Source organism: Sinocyclocheilus rhinocerous, unplaced genomic scaffold (assembly GCF_001515625.1).
Source record: "Sinocyclocheilus rhinocerous isolate Xijiao unplaced genomic scaffold, SAMN03320098_v1.1 scaffold1307, whole genome shotgun sequence".
NCBI classification, from domain to species: Eukaryota; Metazoa; Chordata; class Actinopteri; order Cypriniformes; family Cyprinidae; genus Sinocyclocheilus; species Sinocyclocheilus rhinocerous.
Genome location: NW_015631048.1, coordinates 799,123 through 823,277, shown reverse-complemented (window position 1 = coordinate 823,277; position 24,155 = coordinate 799,123). Strand labels below are relative to the sequence as shown.

The 24,155-nt window shown below is 34.8% G+C and overlaps 4 protein-coding genes and 1 pseudogene across 8 annotated transcripts in view; 3 read left to right on the top strand and 2 right to left on the bottom strand.

Annotated features, from left to right (window-relative positions):
- Positions 1-4,885: 4,885 nt before the first annotated feature.
- Positions 4,886-9,783, top strand: LOC107741173 (mitochondrial uncoupling protein 2-like). 2 transcript variants are annotated; one of them, XM_016553783.1, is made up of 8 exons: positions 4,886-4,907; positions 7,100-7,236; positions 7,346-7,538; positions 7,722-7,929; positions 8,013-8,210; positions 8,857-8,958; positions 9,037-9,217; positions 9,315-9,783. In XM_016553783.1, the coding sequence occupies exons 3-8, from the start codon at positions 7,413-7,415 to the stop codon at positions 9,427-9,429; spliced, it is 930 nt and encodes a 309-aa protein (XP_016409269.1). In that variant the 5' UTR covers positions 4,886-4,907; positions 7,100-7,236; positions 7,346-7,412; the 3' UTR covers positions 9,430-9,783. The 2 variants fall into 2 exon arrangements, with proteins under 2 accessions (XP_016409269.1, XP_016409268.1); XM_016553782.1 differs by lacking the exon at positions 4,886-4,907 and adding an exon at positions 6,748-6,857.
- Positions 9,784-11,132: 1,349 nt separating this feature from the next.
- ucp2 (uncoupling protein 2) lies at positions 11,133-14,222 on the top strand. Its single transcript, XM_016553750.1, has 8 exons — positions 11,133-11,244; positions 11,367-11,501; positions 11,885-12,105; positions 12,657-12,870; positions 12,967-13,161; positions 13,546-13,647; positions 13,727-13,907; positions 13,991-14,222. Exons 3-8 carry the CDS (start codon positions 11,980-11,982, stop codon positions 14,103-14,105), a joined length of 933 nt encoding a protein of 310 aa, XP_016409236.1. The 5' UTR covers positions 11,133-11,244; positions 11,367-11,501; positions 11,885-11,979; the 3' UTR covers positions 14,106-14,222.
- Positions 14,223-14,260: 38 nt separating this feature from the next.
- On the bottom strand, positions 14,261-16,867 carry dnajb13 (DnaJ heat shock protein family (Hsp40) member B13). The gene is made up of 8 exons (XM_016553749.1): positions 16,673-16,867; positions 16,452-16,555; positions 15,702-15,863; positions 15,372-15,529; positions 15,180-15,293; positions 14,976-15,089; positions 14,654-14,730; positions 14,261-14,516 (listed from the first exon to the last, which is right to left on the bottom strand). Exons 1-8 carry the CDS (start codon positions 16,738-16,740, stop codon positions 14,345-14,347), a joined length of 969 nt encoding a protein of 322 aa, XP_016409235.1. The 5' UTR covers positions 16,741-16,867; the 3' UTR covers positions 14,261-14,344.
- A 236-nt stretch (positions 16,868-17,103) lies between these two features.
- LOC107741149 (39S ribosomal protein L48, mitochondrial-like) lies at positions 17,104-18,838 on the bottom strand (annotated as a pseudogene).
- An 826-nt stretch (positions 18,839-19,664) lies between these two features.
- The window catches only part of LOC107741150 (ras-related protein Rab-6A), a 9,041-nt gene continuing 4,550 nt past the window's right edge, over positions 19,665-24,155 (top strand). The window contains exons 1-4 of one of the 4 annotated variants that reach the window (XM_016553752.1): positions 19,665-19,929; positions 22,184-22,242; positions 22,384-22,437; positions 23,926-24,031. In XM_016553752.1, the coding sequence (XP_016409238.1) occupies positions 19,860-19,929; positions 22,184-22,242; positions 22,384-22,437; positions 23,926-24,031 (289 nt within the window). In that variant the 5' untranslated portion in view covers positions 19,665-19,859. Of the gene's footprint in view, positions 19,930-22,183; positions 22,243-22,383; positions 22,438-22,660; positions 22,716-22,856; positions 22,911-23,925; positions 24,032-24,155 lie in introns of those variants that run through there. The other 3 variants (XM_016553751.1, XM_016553754.1, XM_016553753.1) reach the window with 3 other exon arrangements.

The window sequence follows — 24,155 nt, the reverse complement described above, 5'->3', positions numbered from 1 at the left end:
TAAAAATGTTTTTTGTGTACAGTGTAAAAAGAGGTAAGCTGCAATTGTTGCCATAAATAGCTATTTCGTCCTGATTTACCACAAAAATTAGTTTTGTTGTTATAAATTAATGTAGGTTGATTCAGTGATGTTACATAATAATTTTGGTTTGAATTAAATTATTGTTTTCAGTGTCCTATTTATGCTGAAATTCGTTCTGCTGTTGTTTCATAACCAAGGCCTATTATTTCATAATAAATCCAATGACTTTGCTATTCCTGGTATAAACTAAAAAGTGAAACATCACATTCAAACATTCTTCTGGCTTATTATTTTATTTGAGAATGTGTTTATGTATTTTTACAAGTATATTTATTTATATTATTTATGGTCAGTAAAATTTGAGGCGATTATCAGGACAGAAAATCGCCTGGTTTGGAGAGTACATTCAGTCCTGGTTTAATTTGTGTCAGATTTCCTCATTGTAACTGGGAGATTCATGAAGTCGGCACAATTTTTGTTTAGTGCCTTGATGAGATAAGAAAAAGAGACTAAATAAACAATAATGAAAGCTGACGTTTTATGTTCAAGTCAGTTGAGGTTCAGCATAAACTTAAAGACATTTTAAACGTAACACTTTTTTGTCATATACCTGTGATGTTCAAATCAATAAAAATGTGATAGCCTAAATAATGACAGTACAGTAACTGTATTTGGTGAAGCACAATGCCTATTCTATTTGGAGAATTGGTGTCTAATTCTTATGAATCTTACACTGTTAAAGTGGAGCTATATTTGTGTGTTGTGTACTGAGGTGGTCTTTTCCTTTCAATGAAGTTTGGATAATGAGGAGGGCAGAGTGCGTTTAAAACAGCCCATTGGCTGAAGCCAAAATCATTCCAGATGCTGTCTGCCATTTAGCAAGCATTACATAATAGGTTTATGAGCTTGATATGTAGTCATTTAAATAATAAAAGCAGGTTTACAGTTTTTTTAACAAAAATTGTGGACTGACAAAAATGCAGCTATTTCATTGGATCATAAAGTCTGCTGAGTCATGACAAGGCATGCTGGGAAAGTTTATGATAAGCAATATGAAATTACAGAACAATCATGTGACACTTTGGTTGCTTTGTACATATAAATTGAAGCACTCCTGCTGTCTTATTGTTTAATATATGCCTACAAAGTTTAGTGTGTGAGAACATCATGGTGTGGCATTTTTGATCTATCATATGATGCATTCTCAGCAAAAAATAAATAAATTAAATTAAAAAAGGATTGATAAGATTTTATTTGTATATGCTGACTATAACTACACCAGTTACATTCACAACCCCAGGCAATTCCTCATTTCTTTTCCTCCCTGTGGTTATTCTCTTTCTTCTTTCTTGGAAACATGCAAATATTTCCTTGCCATCACACACACAACTACTTATACTAGCAGGAACTTGAACCTAAATACATTCTTACAGTTTCCTGAAATCATTTGTTAAACAAATGTTAATGTAATATTACATTTACATATTACATTCCTGATTATTTACTGCAAACAAATGTTGTTTTAAAATATTTCTTTGTATTTCACTCATTAAGAAGGATACATATACTAAAAACTGATATGAAACTGATCAAACTAATAGATCAATAGTTTTAAAGAAAAATGTTTGCTGAAAAGAAGGTTAAAACGTGAAATTACACCAAAAAGTATAGAACCACAAACAATTTCTCAGCAATATCTGATGGACAACAGCTATATTGTACAGAATTATTGCAATTCTGTGTTGTGGTAAGTGAATTTCTGGATACTTTCAACTTTCAACGGGAAGTTTAATGGTTCAGGAGGAGAACGTTTTTTTATTTATTTATTTTGAATTCCAACATTTATGCGCTATTATGTTAAAAAAGCAACAACAACATTATCTTAAAAGATGCACAAAAAAGTTGTGGAAGGATATAACTTTGCGGAAGGATATTTAGTCACATGAGTGACTTTCTAAAGTTAATCGCCACTGATTTCCATGCAGTCAGCTAGCTGACACAGCAATAGCCTGCACAGAACGGTGTGGCATGATGGGACAGCCATATTAAGAATGACAGGAGGAATACAGAACGCCATTTCTGAAGTCAGCAGTGACGTTAATGTGCAGTGCACCACCTGCTTGTTGTTGGTTAGGTTATTGAATGCGGTCCTCTAACACACCTTAGGACCTTCAGGGGGTCAATAAAATCACTAGTGCTACATGATTCAAACTCCTGTAATATAAAAATAGGCCTGAAATTTTTCAGTGTATTAACTACTAGATTTTATATTTTTAGTATTTGAATTATACAATGAGACCAGTAGAGTATTATAAGAGACAGGGCCGGCCCGTGGCGTAGCCTAGACGGAATAGGCAAATGCTAGGGGCGCCAATTGAGTGAAGTTTTTTTTTTTAACTATTTATTTTTTATTACCAATACTACTTCCTACTATAAATTAAAAATATTACCAAAAAAAAAAAAGCGTCCGCATCTGGCTCATACTCGCGATCTCAGCCATATTCTCAAAACTATCGTTTTCAATGACTTCAAAATCAATATTTTGATCACTGGCATATTCATCACATCCACCATCAAATGACAGTGACATTTATATTTCATTGCGTACAGTAATTGCTCTGAAGTAAAGTCATTCAAACCAGTTAAATTTTTGCTGATGATATTATTTTGTTTTATGCCTGCGGTAATTATGAGTGAAACATCACGTCGTCATTGTGTATCAAACAGTGCCACCTCGAGGAATAAAGATGCATTGCACTTGTTGAGTCATCAGATGTGTATAGTTGCTCAGGAAAAATACACTTACACACATTTACATACATCGGGCCTCTAGCGACCCTATACACATTTTACAAAAAAAATCAAATAATAATAAGAAGAAAACAAGCATTTTTCTTGTTATATTGTTTATAATGAATATATTGAGGAATACTAAGAAAGTTGATGTCGAACTTTAAAAAAATGAAGGAGGGAGAAGGAAGTGAATGATCTCCCGGTTCGCTAAAGACACGAGGTATGCATTTAAGGGCTCTAGATGAGGTCAAAGTTTGTGAACAAACTTTATGTTGGCCTAGTCTAGAAAGCCTATAGTCTAAAAGTTTAAAATAGGGTAATAACAATGTCTGCAGTTCCAGAGATCCGAGATTTTGTAACATAAGTGTCATTTTTCGTGTAACATGGCAACACGTTTTAATATTTTTACGCTATAGTTGTGTAGTATTTGGGACACATTTACATACATCGGGCCTCTAGCGACCCTATACACATTTTACAAAAAAAATCAAATAATAATAAGAAGAAAACAAGCATTTTTCTTGTTATATTGTTTATAATGAATATATTGAGGAATACTAAGAAAGTTGATGTTGAACTTTAAAAAAATGAAGGAGGGAGAAGGAAGTGAATGATCTCCCGGTTCGCTAAAGACACGAGGTATGCATTTAAGGGCTCTAGATGAGGTCAAAGTTTGTGAACAAACTTTATGTTGGCCTAGTCTAGAAAGCCTATAGTCTAAAAGTTTAAAATAGGGTAATAACAATGTCTGCAGTTCCAGAGATCTGAGATTTTGTAACATAAGTGTCATTTTTCGTGTAACATGGCAACACGTTTTTATATTTTTACGCTATAGTTGTGTAGTATTTGGGGATTTATGGTATTTTTAATTTAAATTGGCTAATTTAATAATATTTGTATATGACGGCTTATTAAACTAGTAAAATGAATGTAAAATTCACTTTAAAGATGTACGTTTCTCAGTTCAATTCATGGTGATAACATTAGAATGGGTTAGTAGAACATTGCTGCCATCTACAGCGAATGGTGGAGGAATACTAGATGTAATTATTCTTGATGTTTAATTGTGTTTAATTTATAAAGTGACTTAGGCAGCACCTATATTTTTATAGTTTCACTGGAAACCATTTAAAATAAGGTTAATTGTCAATAACTAACACTAACAACAAAAACAAAATACTGTTACAAATGTATTGTTCATTGTTAGTTCAAGTTAGTTATATATGTTAATGTGAGGCAAGGGGCACCAGGTAAAATCTTGCCTAGGGCAGCAAATTGGCCAGGGCTGGCCCTGATAAGAGAAGAGTTTTTATAAGTAAACAGTAAATATACGGATCAAAATGAAGAAAATAGACTTGGATTTGGATATTATGGTTCTCAAACATAGTTGAACTAAATTGATTTTTTATTTTCCAAACAAAATATTTTATGTTGCATTTATTTAAAGAAAATGAACAAGTTTTACATTGTGCATGAAACAATAAATATACTGTACAAAATTAACATATTTGGACATTTTATAGTTTTCAAACATAGTTAAACTAGATGTCATTGCAAGTGAAGTTAGTAGAAAAGATCTAGCTTGATGCTGTTTGACATTTGGACATTTTTATGTGTCTTAAGTGTCCCAATACTTTTGGTGGGCTGTTGTACGATAAATGACCACATATGGAGTTTTGATGAGATACTTGCATACCTTTCCATACACTGAGTGTGACCTACTGACCTTTGCTTGAATACGGAAAAGTATATATTTAGATGTGCCTGTGCTTTCAGAGGAAATATTTATTAATACATAAAGCAGGTCTCAGCGGTAGCTGTCTATGGTAGACATGAATTCATATCTGCATCTGCGTCAGTTATGGATGTATCCGCTTTCAGTAGGGGATGGGGTGAGTGTGTGTCTGGCACGACACAGGCGGTTGTTTACCTCTTTCAGAAGCTGAAAGACAGGGTACATTGAAGAAACTGGTTCTAGCTGGATGCAGACAGCAAAGATATGGCATCAAGTTCGCAGATCAAACAATGTGGAAAAGGTACAAGGGATTCCAGTCTAGACACAAACACACAAACAAATCTTGAAAATACAGAAGGTAAGAAATTAACACGGTTGTCCAATGAATAAGGTTTAATCACAAGCTGCTATTGGCTGATCAGTGATGCAAACCCATTCTAGGAGCTCACAGGTCACTCATTCATACTAATAGACCTTAGTGGGTCTATGACAGATGCAAACAGCAGCAGGTTGTTTATTTGAATGGTGCAATATCTGCTGTGGCAGAAATATCATAATAACACAGCGCTTTCAAAAACTGAATGGTCTGATCTCATGTACAGTACCTGCACAAACACGTCTGTGAAGGATATTTTGCTTTCATTTTTTCAGCCGATCTTCCCCTGTTTACTGCAGCTTTAAGACTGCAGGCCTAGACAGCAAATATTTCTCACCATTATTGAAACATGATAATGCCACCGTCACGTAACTGGCCATTTGGCCGCTTGTTCAAAGCCAAAGTTTAAATAACAAGACTATAATAAGTTTAGTATTAAATTCTTTTTTTTTTAGTACTTTAGTACTTCTATGTTTCTGTCAGGTCACTGCATATGTCCAGAAAAACTTAACTTATAACTTATATATAACTAATAACTTTATAGAGAGAGAGAGAGAGAGAGAGAGAGAGCTTTTCTCTTTTTTTGGCCCCTTGACAAGAGAATCTTTGGGAGAATCTTAATGGGTTTTTATGAATTTTTTTTTGGATACAAAATTACATCTACATAAATACATCTATACATATTTTCTTTTGATTTTGGGGTAAATATGACCTGGACCTGTACCCTCTCTGAGGGCCTCTGGCTGGTCTAGACCTGATCTGGATTCATCCGGGCTACGGAGGGTCCTGATTTACTGTTAGCAGATGCCTTACATTCACTCCCACCACGAGACAAGCACAGATTGGCTGTTAAGAGTGGCGTTCCCCAAAGAGCTTATACAACTTTAACAAGTTTGGGGCAGAGCAGCATCTTGGAACATATTGTTGTGGCATGGATGTCAGGCGTATTTATGTATATGTTAAGGCGTTGGTTTCTATTTATCCGGCAATGACTAAATGAATGGAAAAACCATTGTGTTTTTTAATAAATGGACGGCAACTTTTACTTGAAACACTGATCCCTTCTCTGTAAATAGCAGAAATTAAAATGATCCCTAAGCCTAAGTACTTAGGTCAAAGCGACAAGCCCCCTGTTTGATAGGATGAACATATAGCCCCAGGCACACTCAGCAGCGAATGAGATCACACAGATTACAGAGCAAAATTCCTGCTGGCCACGTTCCAGAGGTGTTTTGGGAAGCAGGGGAAAGGTGACAGTCAAGCAACACATGACTGTGACACATGTGTGTCCATGAACATCTATTTTTGTGAATAACAGTAAACAAACAATACAATTTATAATTTTAATTGGAAATGCACAAGAAAATTCTGTGACATTGTCATGTATAATTAATTAAATTAGCAGTAAACATTCCAAAATGACATGTAACCGATGTGTGTATATATATATACACACAGTATAGATATATAGATAGATATAGATATAGATATAATTTATATATAATTTATTTATAAATAAATATATAACAATATATAATTTGTATTCAAAATATATAATTCATTTATTTATAAATGTAAAACAATTAACATTAAAAAATTTTTTTATATATAATAATTTAATATAGGCCTATTGTTTTTATTGATATGTGTGTACATTTCATATGAAGGGCAGATAACAACCCTGTCAGTGACAACTAGTAAACAAGTGTACACGTTCTCCCGCCACACAAAGTTAAAATTAGAGTCATGTGTGATGAAAGGAATACATGGGACTGGCTGCAACCGGCACACGCACCTATAAATTCAGGTTTGACAGACCGGTTCCACCATACTCAGGTGGAAAACACACTCGCTGGATTAAACCCTGGATGGAAGTAATTATTTTGCTTTCTGTCTGTACAATTTGGACTAACAATTTCATATTACCAGAAGGTTGGTGAGCACACTGTATTTTATTATATTTCGCCCAATGTTGTACGCTGATATGTTTCTGGGTACCCAGAGCTTAAGTAATGAGAGATACCCTGTAATTTATTGTGTTTCATACAATATTGATTTTTGTATTTCTGGGTATCCACAGCTGAAATTACGAGAAATATTGAGTTAACAGTCATGCTTTATCTATAACCACAAGTCACAGATGATTTGCATTGATCCCAAATGTTTCTCTGTAGTGTTGTGCTGCTGGTATGCTGCTTTGGGACACTGAACCACAATTTTTTATGGCCAAAGGTGTTGAAACATTTAAAACAAAAGACAAGAGAGGTATTCCTTTGGAAGAAACTTGATCTTGAATCAGCAGTCTGCTGAGGTAAATCGAAGCCTAAATATTTATTTTCAATTCTTGGATCTGAATCAAGATGGTTAATTTGCGATGATGAATCTTAACCAGTTTTGGCCTGCTTCTTATTCTCCCTCAGGTGGGGAAACGCAAGAAGCTCTAAATAAAAATAAAAGTAAAAGTTCCTGTCAGAAGCACAGAAAAAAATGGTTGGAATCAAACCTACCGACTTGCCACCAACTGCCGCTGTCAAGATTTTTGGAGCTGGTACAGCAGCATGTTTTGCTGATCTGGTCACTTTCCCACTGGACACAGCAAAAGTGAGACTTCAGGTGAGAACTTATATTTATATCATTGTAATAATAATATATAATCTGTATATGCAAAAAGCTTGGCATAAAGAAAATCATTTTTGGTGCCATTAAGAGTTGTTTGAAGTGTGTTTGCATTGTGCCTGAAACAATCGAATAACTACACAAAAAGCATATTTTGATAATCCATCTGTTTTATTTCAGATCCAGGGAGAGTCTACAGCTGCCTCAGGATCAGCTGTGGTGAAATATCGTGGAGTATTTGGCACCATCGCCACTATGGTGCATACAGAGGGCGCAAGGAGTCTGTACAATGGCCTGGTGGCAGGACTGCAACGACAAATGAGCTTCGCATCTGTTCGTATCGGTCTTTATGACTCAATGAAGCAATTCTACACCAGAGGATCTGAGAGTAAGTATCAGACTGATGGTTTGAATAGAGACAGGAATGATAGTGGTGACACTGATCCTTACACTCTGCTCTTTTCTTCTCAGATGCAAATATTGTCACTCGTCTAATGGCTGGCTGCACCACTGGTGCCATGGCTGTCGTGTTTGCACAGCCCACAGATGTCGTCAAAGTGCGTTTCCAGGCTCAAGTGCGTCAATCTGACGGATTAAAGAGATACAACGGCACAATGGATGCATACCGGACTATTGCACGTGATGAGGGTGTTCGGGGGCTTTGGAAGGGTGAGCGAGAGTTCTTAAAAAGGGATAGTTCACCCTCCCCCCAAAAAATTATCATGATTTACTCGCCCTCATTTCATTCCAAACCTGTATGACTTTCTTTCTTCAGAAAGAAAAGATATTTTGAAGTTTTTTTTTTATTATTATTGTTTTTGTCCACACAGTGTAAGTCATCGGGGTCCAAACCAGTGTTGTTATTGTTAACTATAACTAAAACTTAAACGATTATAAAAAAAGATTAAATAAATTAAATTATTACATAAAAAAAATGTAATGAAAATTTCAAATTAAGTATAAGTAATAAAAATGGCATAGGCACTTAACAAATTTACTAAAACTTGAACTAAAATGAAAACTGAAAATGTAAAAAGAAATCTTATTTAAAATGTTAATAAATACTAAAAAAATACTGAAATAGCACTGTCCAAAGCAACATTGGACCCCCACTGACTTTCATTGTATGGATACAAATACAAAATATCTTCTTTTTAGTTACACAAAAGAAATAAAAATTTTGGAAAAACATGAGGGTGAGTAAATGATGACTGTCATTTTTTGGTGCACTGGCCCTTTAAATTCAATTTCCACATGCCATTCTAAGTGGATGTGTTCTGGTTGAGATAAACATGCATGTGTTTCTCTATTTTAGGCTGCATGCCAAACATCACAAGGAACGCGATTGTAAACTGCGCAGAGCTGGTCACTTACGACGTTATCAAGGAACTCATATTAAAATATGACCTCATGACAGGTATGAAACCTACGAACCCTATGCTTTTATTATGGCTATTTGTATGTTCCTGTTGTCTAACACATATGCCCTCATTAGATAACCTACCCTGCCACTTTACCGCTGCATTTGGAGCTGGTTTCTGCACCACGATTGTGGCGTCTCCAGTAGACGTAGTAAAGACCCGCTTCATGAACTCAACTACAGGCCAGTACAGCAGTGCACTAAACTGTGCCCTCACTATGCTGACCAAAGAGGGACCAACAGCTTTCTATAAGGGGTAAGAAAAATATGCTATGAACTATTATTTGTATAGAACAAGGTACACAGTCTTATTTTCAGTACCATGAATTTGTCATCTTCATCTTCCCCAACAGCTTTGTGCCCTCCTTCCTGCGCTTGGGATCCTGGAACATTGTGATGTTTGTCTCCTACGAGCAAATCAAGAGAGGTCTGACTAGAATGCAGAGCTCATGGGAGTCACCTTTCTGAATGGACATTGTCAGCATCTTCTGATTTAGATTAAACAGAGAGTGCAAATATAAGTTAAGTCCTCTGTTATGAGAACAAAGGGATTCCCGGGTTAAGTCTTATCACTGAAAAAGGCTGCAACTTGTTAAGGCCAAAGGTCAAGTTCATCAAAAATGAAAGATGAGCTGCCAAAAATCATGAGACGCATGACTGAGAAAGCAAATGCAGATATTTGTCTTAGTTAAAATGTCATTGGACACTGAGGATATATGTCCATTTTTTATGTAAATACTTTTAAATATGTAATTAAAACGGGTCCATAGCTCTAATGAATGCATGTATATTTATACTATAATTTGTAAACTGTACATTATTGAAAAATAAAGCTTTTTATGATATATCTGTTTCCTTGAATGAGGTCTAAACTGTTTTAAGTATCAAATCTGGTACATGCAACTCATTAAGATCACATGCATTTGTCTCCCCTAAAGCCGAGAGTCTTTTAATCAATCAATGATCAAATCAACTGAGAGCCTGACACCCAGAGGGTAACTTTAATACAAATGGCTTTCACATGACAAAGGACCAGAAAGTGGCTTCAAACTGCTCTCATGCTGACCTAATAAAAGACAAACAAAATCTTTGTTAGAACAAAGCTGTGAATTGCATGTGCCAAATTAACATTAAGACAAATGCAAATCTTTGAAGTGTGCATGACAAAAAGCACTCACATGTTTCAGGATACCGAGGAAGTGTGATAGAAGAAATGCCTGATGCTCCCTGAAGACTGTTGTGCACACGTGACCCTTACAATTACTTGAGAGTCACACAATAATAAGCAGCAGTGCAGTTCATGAAGCATGTGTGTCACTGTGTTTTTAACCCACGTGTTTTTAACACAGTTAGCTTTTTTGCCTTGAAGTTGTACCTTGTCTAATACAGTTCTGTGTTAACATATCTATGTGAAACTTAAATAGCAGCAGCTCTGTCTGCTTGATATGGTGAAGGGAAGTTCAGTTCATGTATGCTTTTGGTTCTTTTCGATAAAAAACTGCAGCTATAAATGTAATACGATGAATTCCTTGACTAATACTAAAAACAGCTTCTGCAACAACATATTTTGCATCAAATATCAATCCATTTGAAAACATCCAGGGGATGTGTCTTTAAAAGAGGGAGAACTGAAAGTCCTGTTTTATGAAAAATATATGTGCAACTACACATAGCCTACTACTGTACACATTCAGAGTGGTTCAGCGTTTCGGTCAAATAGGGGAGACTGGGGCTAGTTGTCACACTTTTCTCAAATGTATAAAGATAGATTTGTTTTTGAAAAAGTACATTTCATATGTGTATAAGCACATAGGCTACCTTAAAGTATTGGCATGTTGTCATTACATAGGGTAAATTGTCACAATTTAAAGAGTGAATAATTCTGAAATACAAAACAACACCAGACCTCTATTACTCTAATATTCAACAAGTTTGAACAAGAGAAAATACACAATTGTGTAATAGTATTTTGACTCGAAACCTCATAGTGTTTAGTTTAGCAGCATTTACCTGCACTTTTTAACATAAACCGAAAACAATGAAAGCTGAGCTTTGGAGAACGGATTTTAGGTTTTATCAGTAAAGTCAGCAGAGGCGTTAATTTATGCGCTGAATGACGCGTCACGTGTGTCACGTGACTCCCTCGAAGGTGTTTAAAAGGCTCGCTGCAGCGTTCAGAACAGAAAAAAGCACCTGCGGGTTTTATCTGTTTGCGTTCCGAGGAAGTTATTTTTCGCTAGTAAACACTTTTCTTCGCAGACACTTTATACATTTTTGTTTAGGGTGAGTATTGTGACCTTGCATGACATGAAATAATAGACTTTCTCTGTTACTTTTTAAGTTTTGTTGAATGATTTAAAGTGATGCAGAGCTGTATGTAACACGGAAATATTATTGTCTTGCAGACTTTGGAGTATGTTTTTGATTTGTACGGGTTCTAAACGTTTCTCTATGGAAGAACGCGGGAACAAAATTCAAGTTGCAAGTCATTTCAACCAGAGAGATACTTTCAGAGAATCTCGAAGTTCTCATCCAAACCGGTTGGTACAAAAAGTTTCGTAAAAGCGTTTATTCACTTGCTTTATCAATAAGGTTAATACAGTTGATGTAATATTATGCCAGCATTACATAATCTCGCATTTTGTGTGTATCCGCACTTCCTATATTAAAGCTCCTTTGTGTGGTAGAAAGCCAACAAAGCAGCACCAGATGTAAACAGGATGGTGACGTCAGCGTATAGATTGGCACGTTAGAGAGAACATGATGTTCCGTTTTTGTCTGTTGACTGTACAGAGCCTTTACGTTTACATTGCATTTAAATTGTCCCACCCCAAATGACTTAAATTTGCATAATAAAATCAGGCATTAAATGCATACCATAAGCTTCAAAAGAAAGTAATCATTATGTGTCTTCCTAATCCAGGTTAGGGTGGAGTTCACCTATCTTGTGTTCACTTCATTGGTTTTCAACGCATTCATTTCACCTTTGCGTTCCTGTGATTCCAACTGCAACTAAACATGGTTGGATTCAGAGCTGGTGATGTGCCTCCTACAGCCACTGTGAAGTTTATTGGTGCAGGAACTGCAGCCTGCATTGCAGACCTCTTCACATTTCCACTGGACACTGCAAAAGTTAGACTTCAGGTGAGTCTTTGTTGTGTGGAATTTGAGTACTTTGTTTAAATGACAATTTTTGCTTGTGTGACAGCTGAGCCAGCGGTTATAATTTAATATTTAATAATAAATTAATAATAATTTATGCATTTAGCAGATGCTTTTATCCAAAGCGACTTGCAGTGCATTCAGGCTATACATTTTTTACCAGTATGTGTGTTCCCTGGGAATTGAACTCACAAGCTTTTGTGCTGCTAACGCAATGCTCTACCACTGAGCCACAGGAACACGGTTGAGTCTGGAGACAACAGACACGCGTGACGACTTGATCCAGATCAACTTGCATCAACAAAAACAAACTAAACTTTGATTTCAGGTGGAATGTTTAAAGTCAAACCCATACTGACATCAGCTTTATCTATTTCTCTTGACTCTCTTTACACTAGCAACGTAAGCAGGTCCAGGCCTTGATGATTGTCCTTGCTGACCCAGGATCTCTATGGACCCTTTTAACCTGAAGATGCTGCTTCCCTCCCCTGTGATTCTGTAAAGTTTCTCCATCCACCTTTTGTTCTGTACAGATTCAGGGGGAGACCACAAGTTCTGTGAACACAGGCCATGGTCCGGTGAAATATCGTGGAGTGTTTGGCACAATCAGCACCATGGTGCGTGTCGAGGGGCCGCGCAGTCTCTACAGCGGTCTGGTTGCGGGACTGCAGCGTCAGATGAGCTTTGCCTCTGTACGCATTGGCCTCTATGATTCCGTCAAGCAGTTCTACACCAAAGGCTCAGATCGTAAGTTGCCAAATGCTTGTATGCAGGGATGATTGGAAACCATTTGTTATGCAAGACCTTTCATATTCATGCCATTCAATGCATCGTTTTCCTTAGACGTCGGGATTGGCAGTCGGCTGATGGCTGGCTGTACGACTGGAGCCATGGCCGTGGCTGTGGCCCAACCCACCGATGTGGTGAAGGTACGATTTCAGGCTCAGATCAGCGCTGGGGCCAATAAACGTTACCATGGTACTATGGATGCATATCGGACCATTGCAAAAGAAGAGGGGTTTCGTGGTCTGTGGAAAGGTGAGCCTGGACCAACTTTTAATATTAGTTTATAAATGTTAGTTTATAATATTTTATTAATAATAATAATGATTTTTTATAATTATGTATGTTTTATTTATTATTATTGTGTATTGATTTTATAATAATAATAATAATTATTATTATTATTATTATTATTATTATTATTATTATTATTATTATTATTATTATTATTATTATTATTATTATTATTATTATTATTATTATTATTATATTTCAACAATTCTTATTTATTGAAATGCTATTAGTTATTAGTTAATATTAGTTTAGTTTATAATTTATAAATATTAATTATTTTAAAAGCAAATATATTTAATAATAATTATTATTCTCTCCTTTCTAATTTATTTAATCCTTTTATAGGAACTGGCCCAAACATCACCCGCAATGCCATTGTAAACTGCACTGAGCTGGTGACCTATGATCTTATCAAAGATGCACTTGTAAAATCATCGCTGATGACTGGTAAGATGAGACTGCAAAAAATGATTGCAAACTTAAGTGTCAGACCGTGACAAATATTTATAGCTGTTTTTCTTCACAGATGATCTTCCCTGCCACTTCACATCTGCATTTGGAGCTGGTTTCTGCACTACAGTTATTGCTTCTCCTGTTGATGTTGTGAAGACAAGATACATGAACTCCGCCCCGGGCCAGTACAGCAGTGCCCTCAACTGTGCTGTAGCCATGCTGACTAAAGAGGGACCAAAGGCTTTTTACAAGGGGTCAGCTCTCTTTACCCACTATAGCTTTACTGTAATGATTTGAGGATGAATGTTGAAGTAACATCTGTTTGTGTTCTTTTTAGATTCATGCCATCGTTCCTGAGGCTGGGCTCCTGGAATGTGGTTATGTTTGTCACCTATGAACAGCTGAAACGGGCCCTGATGGCAGCACGCCATAACTGGGCCACTCCCCTTTAAGCAGCGAATGCAATTAGTTGAGCTTTGCTGATGTGGTTCTGACTTTATCTCTTGATGTTTTTAGGTTTTCTGTAAGAACGGTTTACATGTCTATTAAAAACTTGATTTTGACTTTTACTCTATTCTTGTCTGTCTTGTGCCAAAAAATGAGGCTCTTCTTAACACCAATTTCAAACTCTAGTATTTTGAGTTGAAGTGTTTTAATTCCTTTAACGTTTCTAGTTATGACTGAAAGGACTTTAAGATGCCTGAATGAGTTTGGATGAGAGAGCTTGTTTTAGAAGCTGTTTCTTTTCAGGCGAGAGCTTCACTGGGAATTGTGTAATGAAGCGAATGATCAGGTCCCCTCTCTTGGACTGGTTGTTGGCTAGTGGCATTCCCTCCCCGGTCACAATTTTGGTGTACTGAGGGCTATAATATAAAGAAATTAATATGAAATTTTCCTTAAATAAGAAAACCACAAAGTTTTGCTGAATAAAATTTAAGCGTGCTTATTTGTCTGTTATTTGACCAATGCATGTCAAAAAGAGAAGAAAATGGTTACTCACTGCACAATGTCATTGATGGGGATGTTGAGAAGTCTGCCATCTAGTGTCTCAACTTCTATTGAGAAACCAGTCAAAGCCTGCAGAGTTGCCACAAAAAATATATATATATATATATTCAAAATAATACTAAACTAAAATTTAATGTTGATTCAATTCAAGTGGTGTCTTTTAGAGTGGAGCTGGTAATTTTTAAAGTCATGTTGGTCCGATTGAAAACCCTATCACATATTCAGCATAAAAACTAAAGGAAAATATGTTTGGTCATAATCCATTTATCTACATGAAATATATTTTTGCTTGTGTTAAACTTTTTTTTTTTTACCTTCTCAAGAGAAATATGTGCTGTGTAGTACAGATCATCATTTTGGCGAACAAAGCGTGGATGATGCTTTTGGCGTATGACAAAAACAATATCTGCTGGAATGTTGTTTGGTCCCTGTGGAGAAAAAAAACTTACATTCTGAGATGACTAAGATCAATTTAAAAACACAATGAAATAAAATTGTGATAATGTGTTCGGCCATGCCTGGTCTCCCTCTTTTGGAAACGTGATCCGTGTCCCTTCATTCCATCCTGCTTTTACAGTGAAGGTTAAAATTTTGTCCCTGATGCTGGATGTGTGTCCATCTTCATTCATGACCTATATCAAACACATCTCTGAAATTAATTTCTCATGAGTCCAAATTATGGTATTTGTACACCTGCATGCAGAACTTACCCTACGGGATATCTTAATTTTTTTAGTGCATCCATAATAAAGGTCCTCCAAGGCGAGGTGAAGGTCTCTCTCTATTGGTGGATCCTGTAGCTTTTCTTTTTGTCCACGCAAGCTCTTAAGAGCTGTGTTGTCCTCACTGCCATCATTGGTGAAAAAATCTATGACACATATTACTAATAAGAGCTGGGATTCTTCAAAACACCAGGACATTATGAACATTATTAATTTAAGACTTAATTGCACCAGACTGTCTTTTGAAATCTACATTCATGAAATGATACAAGACGCTCATTCATTGAAGAAACAACAATACAGCTTTTTCATCCTAACCTGCAAAAGGATTATCTCCTCCAAAAAACTGTCTGAATGTTTCATCTACATTTCCATGGTACACATATCCTGATGACCAGGCGCCATTCACTCCCAGCTCAGACGGGATCCCTCCTTTTAAACCCTCCTCTCCAAACTTATCATATGTGGCCTTTTTACGTGCTGCATTGGATAAAAAAACAGAAACATAATGACCAGCTTACCAGGAAAAAACTGAGGGCTGAACTGTGTACTGTGTGACATTTGTAGGTCTGTCTGGGTGCTGCTTTCTTTAATACCATGGTACAGTGATAGTATGAGATAGTAATAGGCCTACTTTGCTGCTTTAATCCAAGTATATATGAAAAATAAATAATGAATTACGAAAAATATTTACATGGTACCTCCAAGAATACCATTCCAGCAAATGCGGAATGTTCCCCTTTTCGGTTCCATTTGGTTGTTTTGGGGAACCAAATCTGAACTTTCTAACATTCTTTTTATAACACAAACTTTTATGTGACAACAATAAGAACTTATACACAACGTTCTCTAACGGATATGTTAGGTTTTATTTTTATAACCATAAACTAACTTTGCCAGAACGTTCTAGGACTAGGAACCAATAATGTTGGGAAACATTGCCGTTGTAATATCAAACCGTTTATAGTAAATATTGTAACGCTGTGTCGCATATTCAAGTGCTGTTGTGGGGTTGTTTTGTGTATTTTATTTTAGGTTTGTATTCTATAATTTGTCTTGTGAACTTACGGTCGCTCAGCACGTCAAACGCCTCCGCGAGCAGAGTGAAGCGCTCGGCGGCGCGCGCGTGGCTGCTGCTGCGCGGGTGATGCTTCAGCGCGAGTCGCCGGTAGCTGATACAAAAATAAAACGTCCTCAAAATGACAATAAACCATATCGTTTTCTGCTTTTAATGAAGTGTATAACGTTACACATAATACTACTTAGAAACCAAACAAATAGTAACTTACGCCTTCTTTATGTCAGCATCAGTGGCGTTGAAGTTTATTTCCAAAACAGCGTAATAGTCTCTTCCCATGGCCTATTTATTTAACTCAATCTTTACACTTTAACCGTATTGATGCACAAATGCAAACCCGAATTTCCTAAGTAGGAATGAACATTGAGCTCTTTCTGTTAAGTTAGTTTACTGTTGTCAAAATGGTTGCTATGGATACGGAGCCTGGAACTCTGGGAAATGCGGTCTTTTATAACATTTCAGAGTGTGTGTTTTTATATATACATAATAAATATACACAGTACACACACATATTATGAAAACAAAAGCTTTTATTTGGGATGCGATTAATCGTTTGACAGCACTAATTTAAACACTCCTCAAATTACTGTTACTGCATTCAAAAGAAGACAAAAATGACTAAATATGGAAAACATTCATGGGGTAGTTTATTGCTTCACAAATTCATTACAGCACACATGGGGTAGAAAACTGTCTGACACTTTTTATTTTACATGAAAAACATTTTAAAATAATTTATTAATTATTAATTTTTGCAAGAAGTCCCTCAAGCTCAGGTCTTGTCTTGAACCGGGCTTGAAAATCTGTTTCCCCCCCCCCCCAAAAAAAAACAAATTAAGCCTAACAATTACCATAAAAGTTTATAGAAGTGTCAAATGCAGCCAGACAGATTTAAAATAAATATAAGAACAGTGCCAATAAGTGTAAGGTGTAATTTTATGACCTGCTTTACACAGAATCGCACCCCCTCAGGCTGGTTCTTCAGAACAACGTCCATAAATATGGGAAAAAGTGTTACCTTAATTTCACTGATCTAAAAACACACCACCAATAAATCTGTTATAGCTACAGGACCCCTACATCAATTACATTCAATCATACAATTAATTCATATGACCAAACACAAACTCAAAGCATTCACCTGAACAACACGTTCATGGGTTTTCAGGACTTCATCTACATACATCTTAGTGCCTTGCTCCTGCATCACCATGACCTCTGTGCTTTTTGTAGGCAGGGCATAGCTTTCAAACATAAATGAGATCATTCATTTCACCACTACCTAATAATAATTAATAGGATGTAAAATTAAATTGATTAATAAAAATTATAAATTAATAAAAAATACAAGATTTTAAGAAGATGTCTTGGTTTTGTGCATAGGGATTTCCTAAATATGTAAGGAAAAAAATCTCTCTCTGTCCCACCTTTCATCGACTTTGATGTCCAAATGATTGCAGAGATTGTGGATGTACTGAGAATAATGTTCCACTAGAGTCATGTCATAACCGGAAACACACACATTAAACACACCAAACTCTGTTGCCGACGCCGCTTTGATCTGCTAAGCCTGAACTCTGTCCTTCTTCTTCTTTGGCTGAATAGAAATAATTGAGAAGAACTGGCAGTAAAAACATTTATACAGATAATGGACAAAACATTAGGTCTTACCAATGCTTTTGGAAGAAGATGTCTGTATTTTCCAATACCATGTGTGGGCATTGATCTATACGGTCTGTTAGTCAGTAATACACCTGTTTAGACACAAAACATCACTTGATTACTGTCAGTTACCTATACTTGTACACACAGGCATATATGAAAATTAAACATATAACAACAGATTCTCTTACCCAAAGGCATCTGTGTAGTTAACACTTGACTTCTGTGACATTAGAGAAAAAACACTGATTAATTGTAAAACATAACCTTAATATACATGCAGATAGATAGATAGATAGGCTACATTAATCTTTGATATCTATCTATCTAACAATAAAATGACACTTACTGAACCGATGATGCTGCACACACCAGCGCCCGTGTGTTCTGTAACAATAAAACCTGAAACAAAAAATTGCACAAACAAAAAAATATGATTGTAAATACAGTAAACTTTAAAAATATATATATAACACACTCACATCTGCTCTTCCTCTACGACCTTGGCTCATGTCAACAGCATATACCACTTCAAAACATCAAACAACTAAATACTGCACCTTGTTCAGTAAAGTGTTCATTGTTTCACGCTAATATTTTAATTCAGCGGTAAAGTTTATAGATAAGTAGCCAAAACTCGTAAATATAACTCCGAGAGGCGCATGTACTGCGCCCGATCTTCTACACGGTTTTCAGCAGGTGAATTAACGCTCGCTCGGCGCATTGCTGCCGCCTGCTGGAGCAAAAGCGTCACATAGTTTTGCGATTAAAATCAGTTTTGTTTGTTTTAGCATTTTATAAGTTATTACTGTGCTTAGCAAAATTTAATGTTGAAATATTAATTGGAAAAACAGAATTCACAAAATTATCCTAATATTAACCTATTCTACACTAGGTACTTGAAATAATCATAAATAACCTCTGACAGAGAAATCAAGCCTTAGTGTAATTTATCTTGTATTTGCATATAATTGTATTATATCTTAAAATTGGCAGCGACAGAGTAATTAAATCCTGGCAAACTCCCACTTTGCACAGTTCAAGGGTTAACGGAACGCGATGATGCAGGGCAGTGACGCTAGGAACGTGACGTGGCACTTGCAAAGCTCAATCTAACCTGTTTGGCGTCCCGCCTTGTTTCCATATATAGACAACATTCCGCTGGCTCGGTCCAGTACATACACAAATAACAATTTAATTTTCACAAGCAAATACGTTTTAAGAACTCAAAAACATAGATCACATTTGAATACGGATGCGAATTAAACAGTTCAGCGAGCCTGTTCAATTTACATGTTATAAAGAAAAGACATCACATGAAATGTAATGCTCAAAATAATAATAAATAAATAAATAAATAAATACATTAATAATTAATAACAATAAATTATAAATTATATGACTAATGGTATTGAGATAATATCTGAATAGTTTCAGTGCGACCTAATTAATTATCCACTACTGTGTTATTAATTTGACAAGAACGACGTGTTGATTGGACGCGTGGCTTTGTTTTCCCTCAAATTCTATAGGCTGAGCTGAGCTGTCAATCACGCCTCTGTGAGTGTCAAGTTAGGTTGCGGCGTAGAACTGGGCCTGTATAGGCGGCTGAGAGTCTCAAACCCGAACCGAATTAGAGAAACCGGGATAGTAGAGGCTTTATTTTCTTGTTTAGAGCATTTTAATAGTTATAGCAACACATTCACACGCACGTTAGGCCCAGCGGAACCGGCAGCATGTCTGCAACAGGAGATTTCGGGAACCCGCTCCGCAAATTCAAGCTGGTGTTTCTGGGAGAACAGAGCGGTGAGTGTCGAACCGAACCCAAGTTACTGGTCCCGTCTCTCTTTCTTCATGAGTGTGTGTTTGTGTATATGACGGTTTGAGTATCTGCTTAAATATCTGTGTGTGTATAACATTATGAGTGAATGTGTGTATCTTGAGTGTATTATATTGCAAAATATATATATAACGTTACTACACACATATATATATATATAACTATAACTATATATATAACTATAACTATATATATAACTATAACTATATATATAACTATAACTATATATATAACTATAACTATATATATAACTATAACTATATATATAACTATAACTATATATATAACTATAACTATATATATAACTATAACTATATATATAACTATAACTATATATATAACTATAACTATATATATAACTATAACTATATATATAACTATAACTATATATATAACTATAACTATATATATAACTATAACTATATATATAACTATAACTATATATATAACTATAACTATATATATAACTATAACTATATATATAACTATAACTATATATATAACTATAACTATATATATAACTATAACTATATATATAACTATAACTATATATATAACTATAACTATATATATAACTATAACTATATATATAACTATAACTATATATATAACTATAACTATATATATAACTATAACTATATATATAACTATAACTATATATATAACTATAACTATATATATAACTATAACTATATATATAACTATAACTATATATATAACTATAACTATATATATAACTATAACTATATATATAACTATAACTATATATATAACTATAACTATATATATAACTATAACTATATATATAACTATAACTATATATATAACTATAACTATATATATAACTATAACTATATATATAACTATAACTATATATATAACTATAACTATATATATAACTATAACTATATATATAACTATAACTATATATATAACTATAACTATATATATAACTATAACTATATATATAACTATAACTATATATATAACTATAACTATATATATAACTATAACTATATATATAACTATAACTATATATATAACTATAACTATATATATAACTATATATCTATATATATATATATATATATGATATATTATTCTGTAGTATAATATAATCTGACCTTTTGTGTGCCAAATATCTGATATATCTAAATAGAAGTGTGTGTGCGTGCTGGAATGTGTGTACTTATTTGGTTATACTTTTGATAATTTGCTCACAAATATAGTGAAACCTGTCAAAAACCCACTTGTGTTTTGAAGCCTTCATACATCAGCCAAAACCGTAAATATCTCGTAAATATCGGCTATGTTACTGCATGTAAAGTCTGGTCTTGAACTTCTTTTCACAGTATATTTTTGTCTGTCTCCTGTGTGAACATGATATTCACATGTGACTCCATGTTTTGCTGACATGAAGTTATCTGGATCTTCTAACTATTGAACACTCACGTTTCAAATGTTAGGAGAACTTGAGTGTGATTTTAAAAACACCAGCACTGACTAATAGATACCACTTCATTTCTCGGTATGAAGATCCATTCCCCTTTCTGAGATATCTGGACCAAACACAGGTGGCTTGTCAATCTCTTTTTGAATTTGTGCTAGTGAAAAAATCACTGGTCCCAGAATTCAACAGTACGCCAGATGTAAATCAGTATACAGCATAAACAAAGATCATGTGGCATTATTTTATTTTTTTGTTTTACTTTAGTTAGACTAGATGTGTAAAAATAGCTTTTTTGGATTTCAAAAAATTTGAGTAGTAAATAAACATTGCAAATATTCAAACTGTTTGCATATATTTACATAGAGACTGATGCACGTGTTCATGTCACATGCAGTTTTTCAATCTATTTTATCCTGTATGTTTCATTCATGTGAGAAGATTCGGATGTGAATCTGAAATGAATGTGGACAGATTTATGCATTCATGCAGATATTTGCTTCAGACAAAAGTTGTGATTTTGGAGTGAAATTTATTAGCATGACAACATCAAATGTTAGGTGTCTCAAAGGATGGATACTCATGAAATGGGCATTTAATTTGTGTCCCTGGATGGATCTTTTCCTTCTAGGAAAATTTATTGGCATTGATGATCATTGGTGCAGAAATGTCTCTGAATAAAAGTTGGCATACAGGTCACAACTTTACAAGGATTTAATAAAGATATGTAATGTTTTGATAGTAACCAGTAAATTTTTCATTTGATTTTGCAGTGGGAAAGACATCTTTAATTACCAGATTTATGTATGACAGTTTCGATAATACCTACCAGGTGAGTGAATATTTTTCAGACTCATTCTGCAACTTTACACAATGTTCTGATGTTCTTTGAGTTGTTTGGATGTTTCTTATCAGATGCATGAAGTAGTGTATTTTGTCCTTAAAGTTTCGTTTCCTTGCTTTTAATTTTCAGGCCACAATAGGAATCGATTTCTTGTCGAAAACAATGTATCTTGAGGACAGAACAGTAAGTAAAAAAATGTTTTTGTTCTAACTGTAAATGCACATGCCTTTCAATATTTTAAATGTACTCAATGCATGAAAATATTAGTCTTGTATAATACTTTTACCAGTGTGAATGTCTGGGATGCTAAGTATTGATTGATGATGACTGAGGGATTTATGGTTTACATTGAACATTTTAAAGTCAGTTAACATTGATTTTAATCAAATTGCTATTTTTTAGTGGGAAAGACATCTTTAATTACCAGATTTATGTATGACAGTTTCGATAATACCTACCAGGTGAGTGAATATTTTTCAGACTCATTCTGCAACTTTACACAATGTTCTGATGTTCTTTGAGTTGTTTGGATGTTTCTTATCAGATGCATGAAGTAGTGTATTTTGTCCTTAAAGTTTCGTTTCCTTGCTTTTAATTTTCAGGCCACAATAGGAATCGATTTCTTGTCGAAAACAATGTATCTTGAGGACAGAACAGTAAGTAAAAAAATGTTTTTGTTCTAACTGTAAATGCACATGCCTTTCAATATTTTAAATGTACTCAATGCATGAAAATATTAGTCCTGTATAATACTTTTACCAGTGTGAATGTCTGGGATGCTAAGTATTGATTGATGATGACTGAGGGATTTTTTGGTTTACATTGAACATTTTAAAGTCAGTTAACATTGATTTGAATCAAATTGCTATTTTTTATACTGTTGAAAAAACAATGCTGTTACATTGTGTTAATTTTCTTTAAATATTATTATTATTATTATTATTATGTTCATTTTAATTTATAAAACTGAGTTTACCATGAACTTTGCTGCTGATATGGTGTTGAATAAATGATTAAATGAGTAAATAAATAAATAAACAATGATTGTAATGCATTCTACTTTAAATCTAGTCTACTGTACTTGTAGTTAACTATTCCTATTATTATAGAAAATAATTTTAAATTGATTTGACGCATTAATGTTTGGTTCTTCTTATGACATATTTTAATTGCATTATGCATGAAATTAATTCTACATCACATTTTTCGCCTTGTGAAGCCCTTGTATTTTTATTTTCTTTGTTGATCATGAATTTGAACATTTATATTGTGATGTGTCTGTAAAAATCCAACATAAACTGCACCGTGAGAAACTCCTGTGCCTCTTTCCCCTGGTGTGTCTCTTATTTGTTTACATGTGTATGTGTATGTTTCCTCCCGTAAAGAATTGTTCTTTTTGAGTGGGAAGGTTTTACTCTGAAGATCTGCAGTCTTGATAACATAACCCAACCCTAACCCATACTAACATGAGCCCATCCGAAGACTCACAACTTAACCCTTAACATTAATCCGTTCCCTAGCCCAACTTGAGAAGTCTTTTCAGTCCACTTTGCTTTCTCTTATTCCTTACATTTCATTCCACTCCTATTATTTTCCTTTTGAATGTTTCATTTTCCCCCTTTTTTCCTTTATTCTCCTCCTTTTTCTTTTGTTTGTTTTCCATTCACACAGATCAGGCTGCAGCTTTGGGACACAGCGGGACAGGAGCGTTTCCGTAGCCTCATTCCCAGTTACATCAGAGACTCTGCTGCTGCTGTTGTAGTTTACGACATCACAAGTAGGTATCTGAGACCCGCTCTGCGTCCAGTTCCCCTCTTCTTACCTCTTCCTCTTCCCCTTTCTCCCCCACTCTCTCTCTCTCTCTCTCTCTCTCTCTCTCTCTCTCTCTCTCTCTGCTGGTT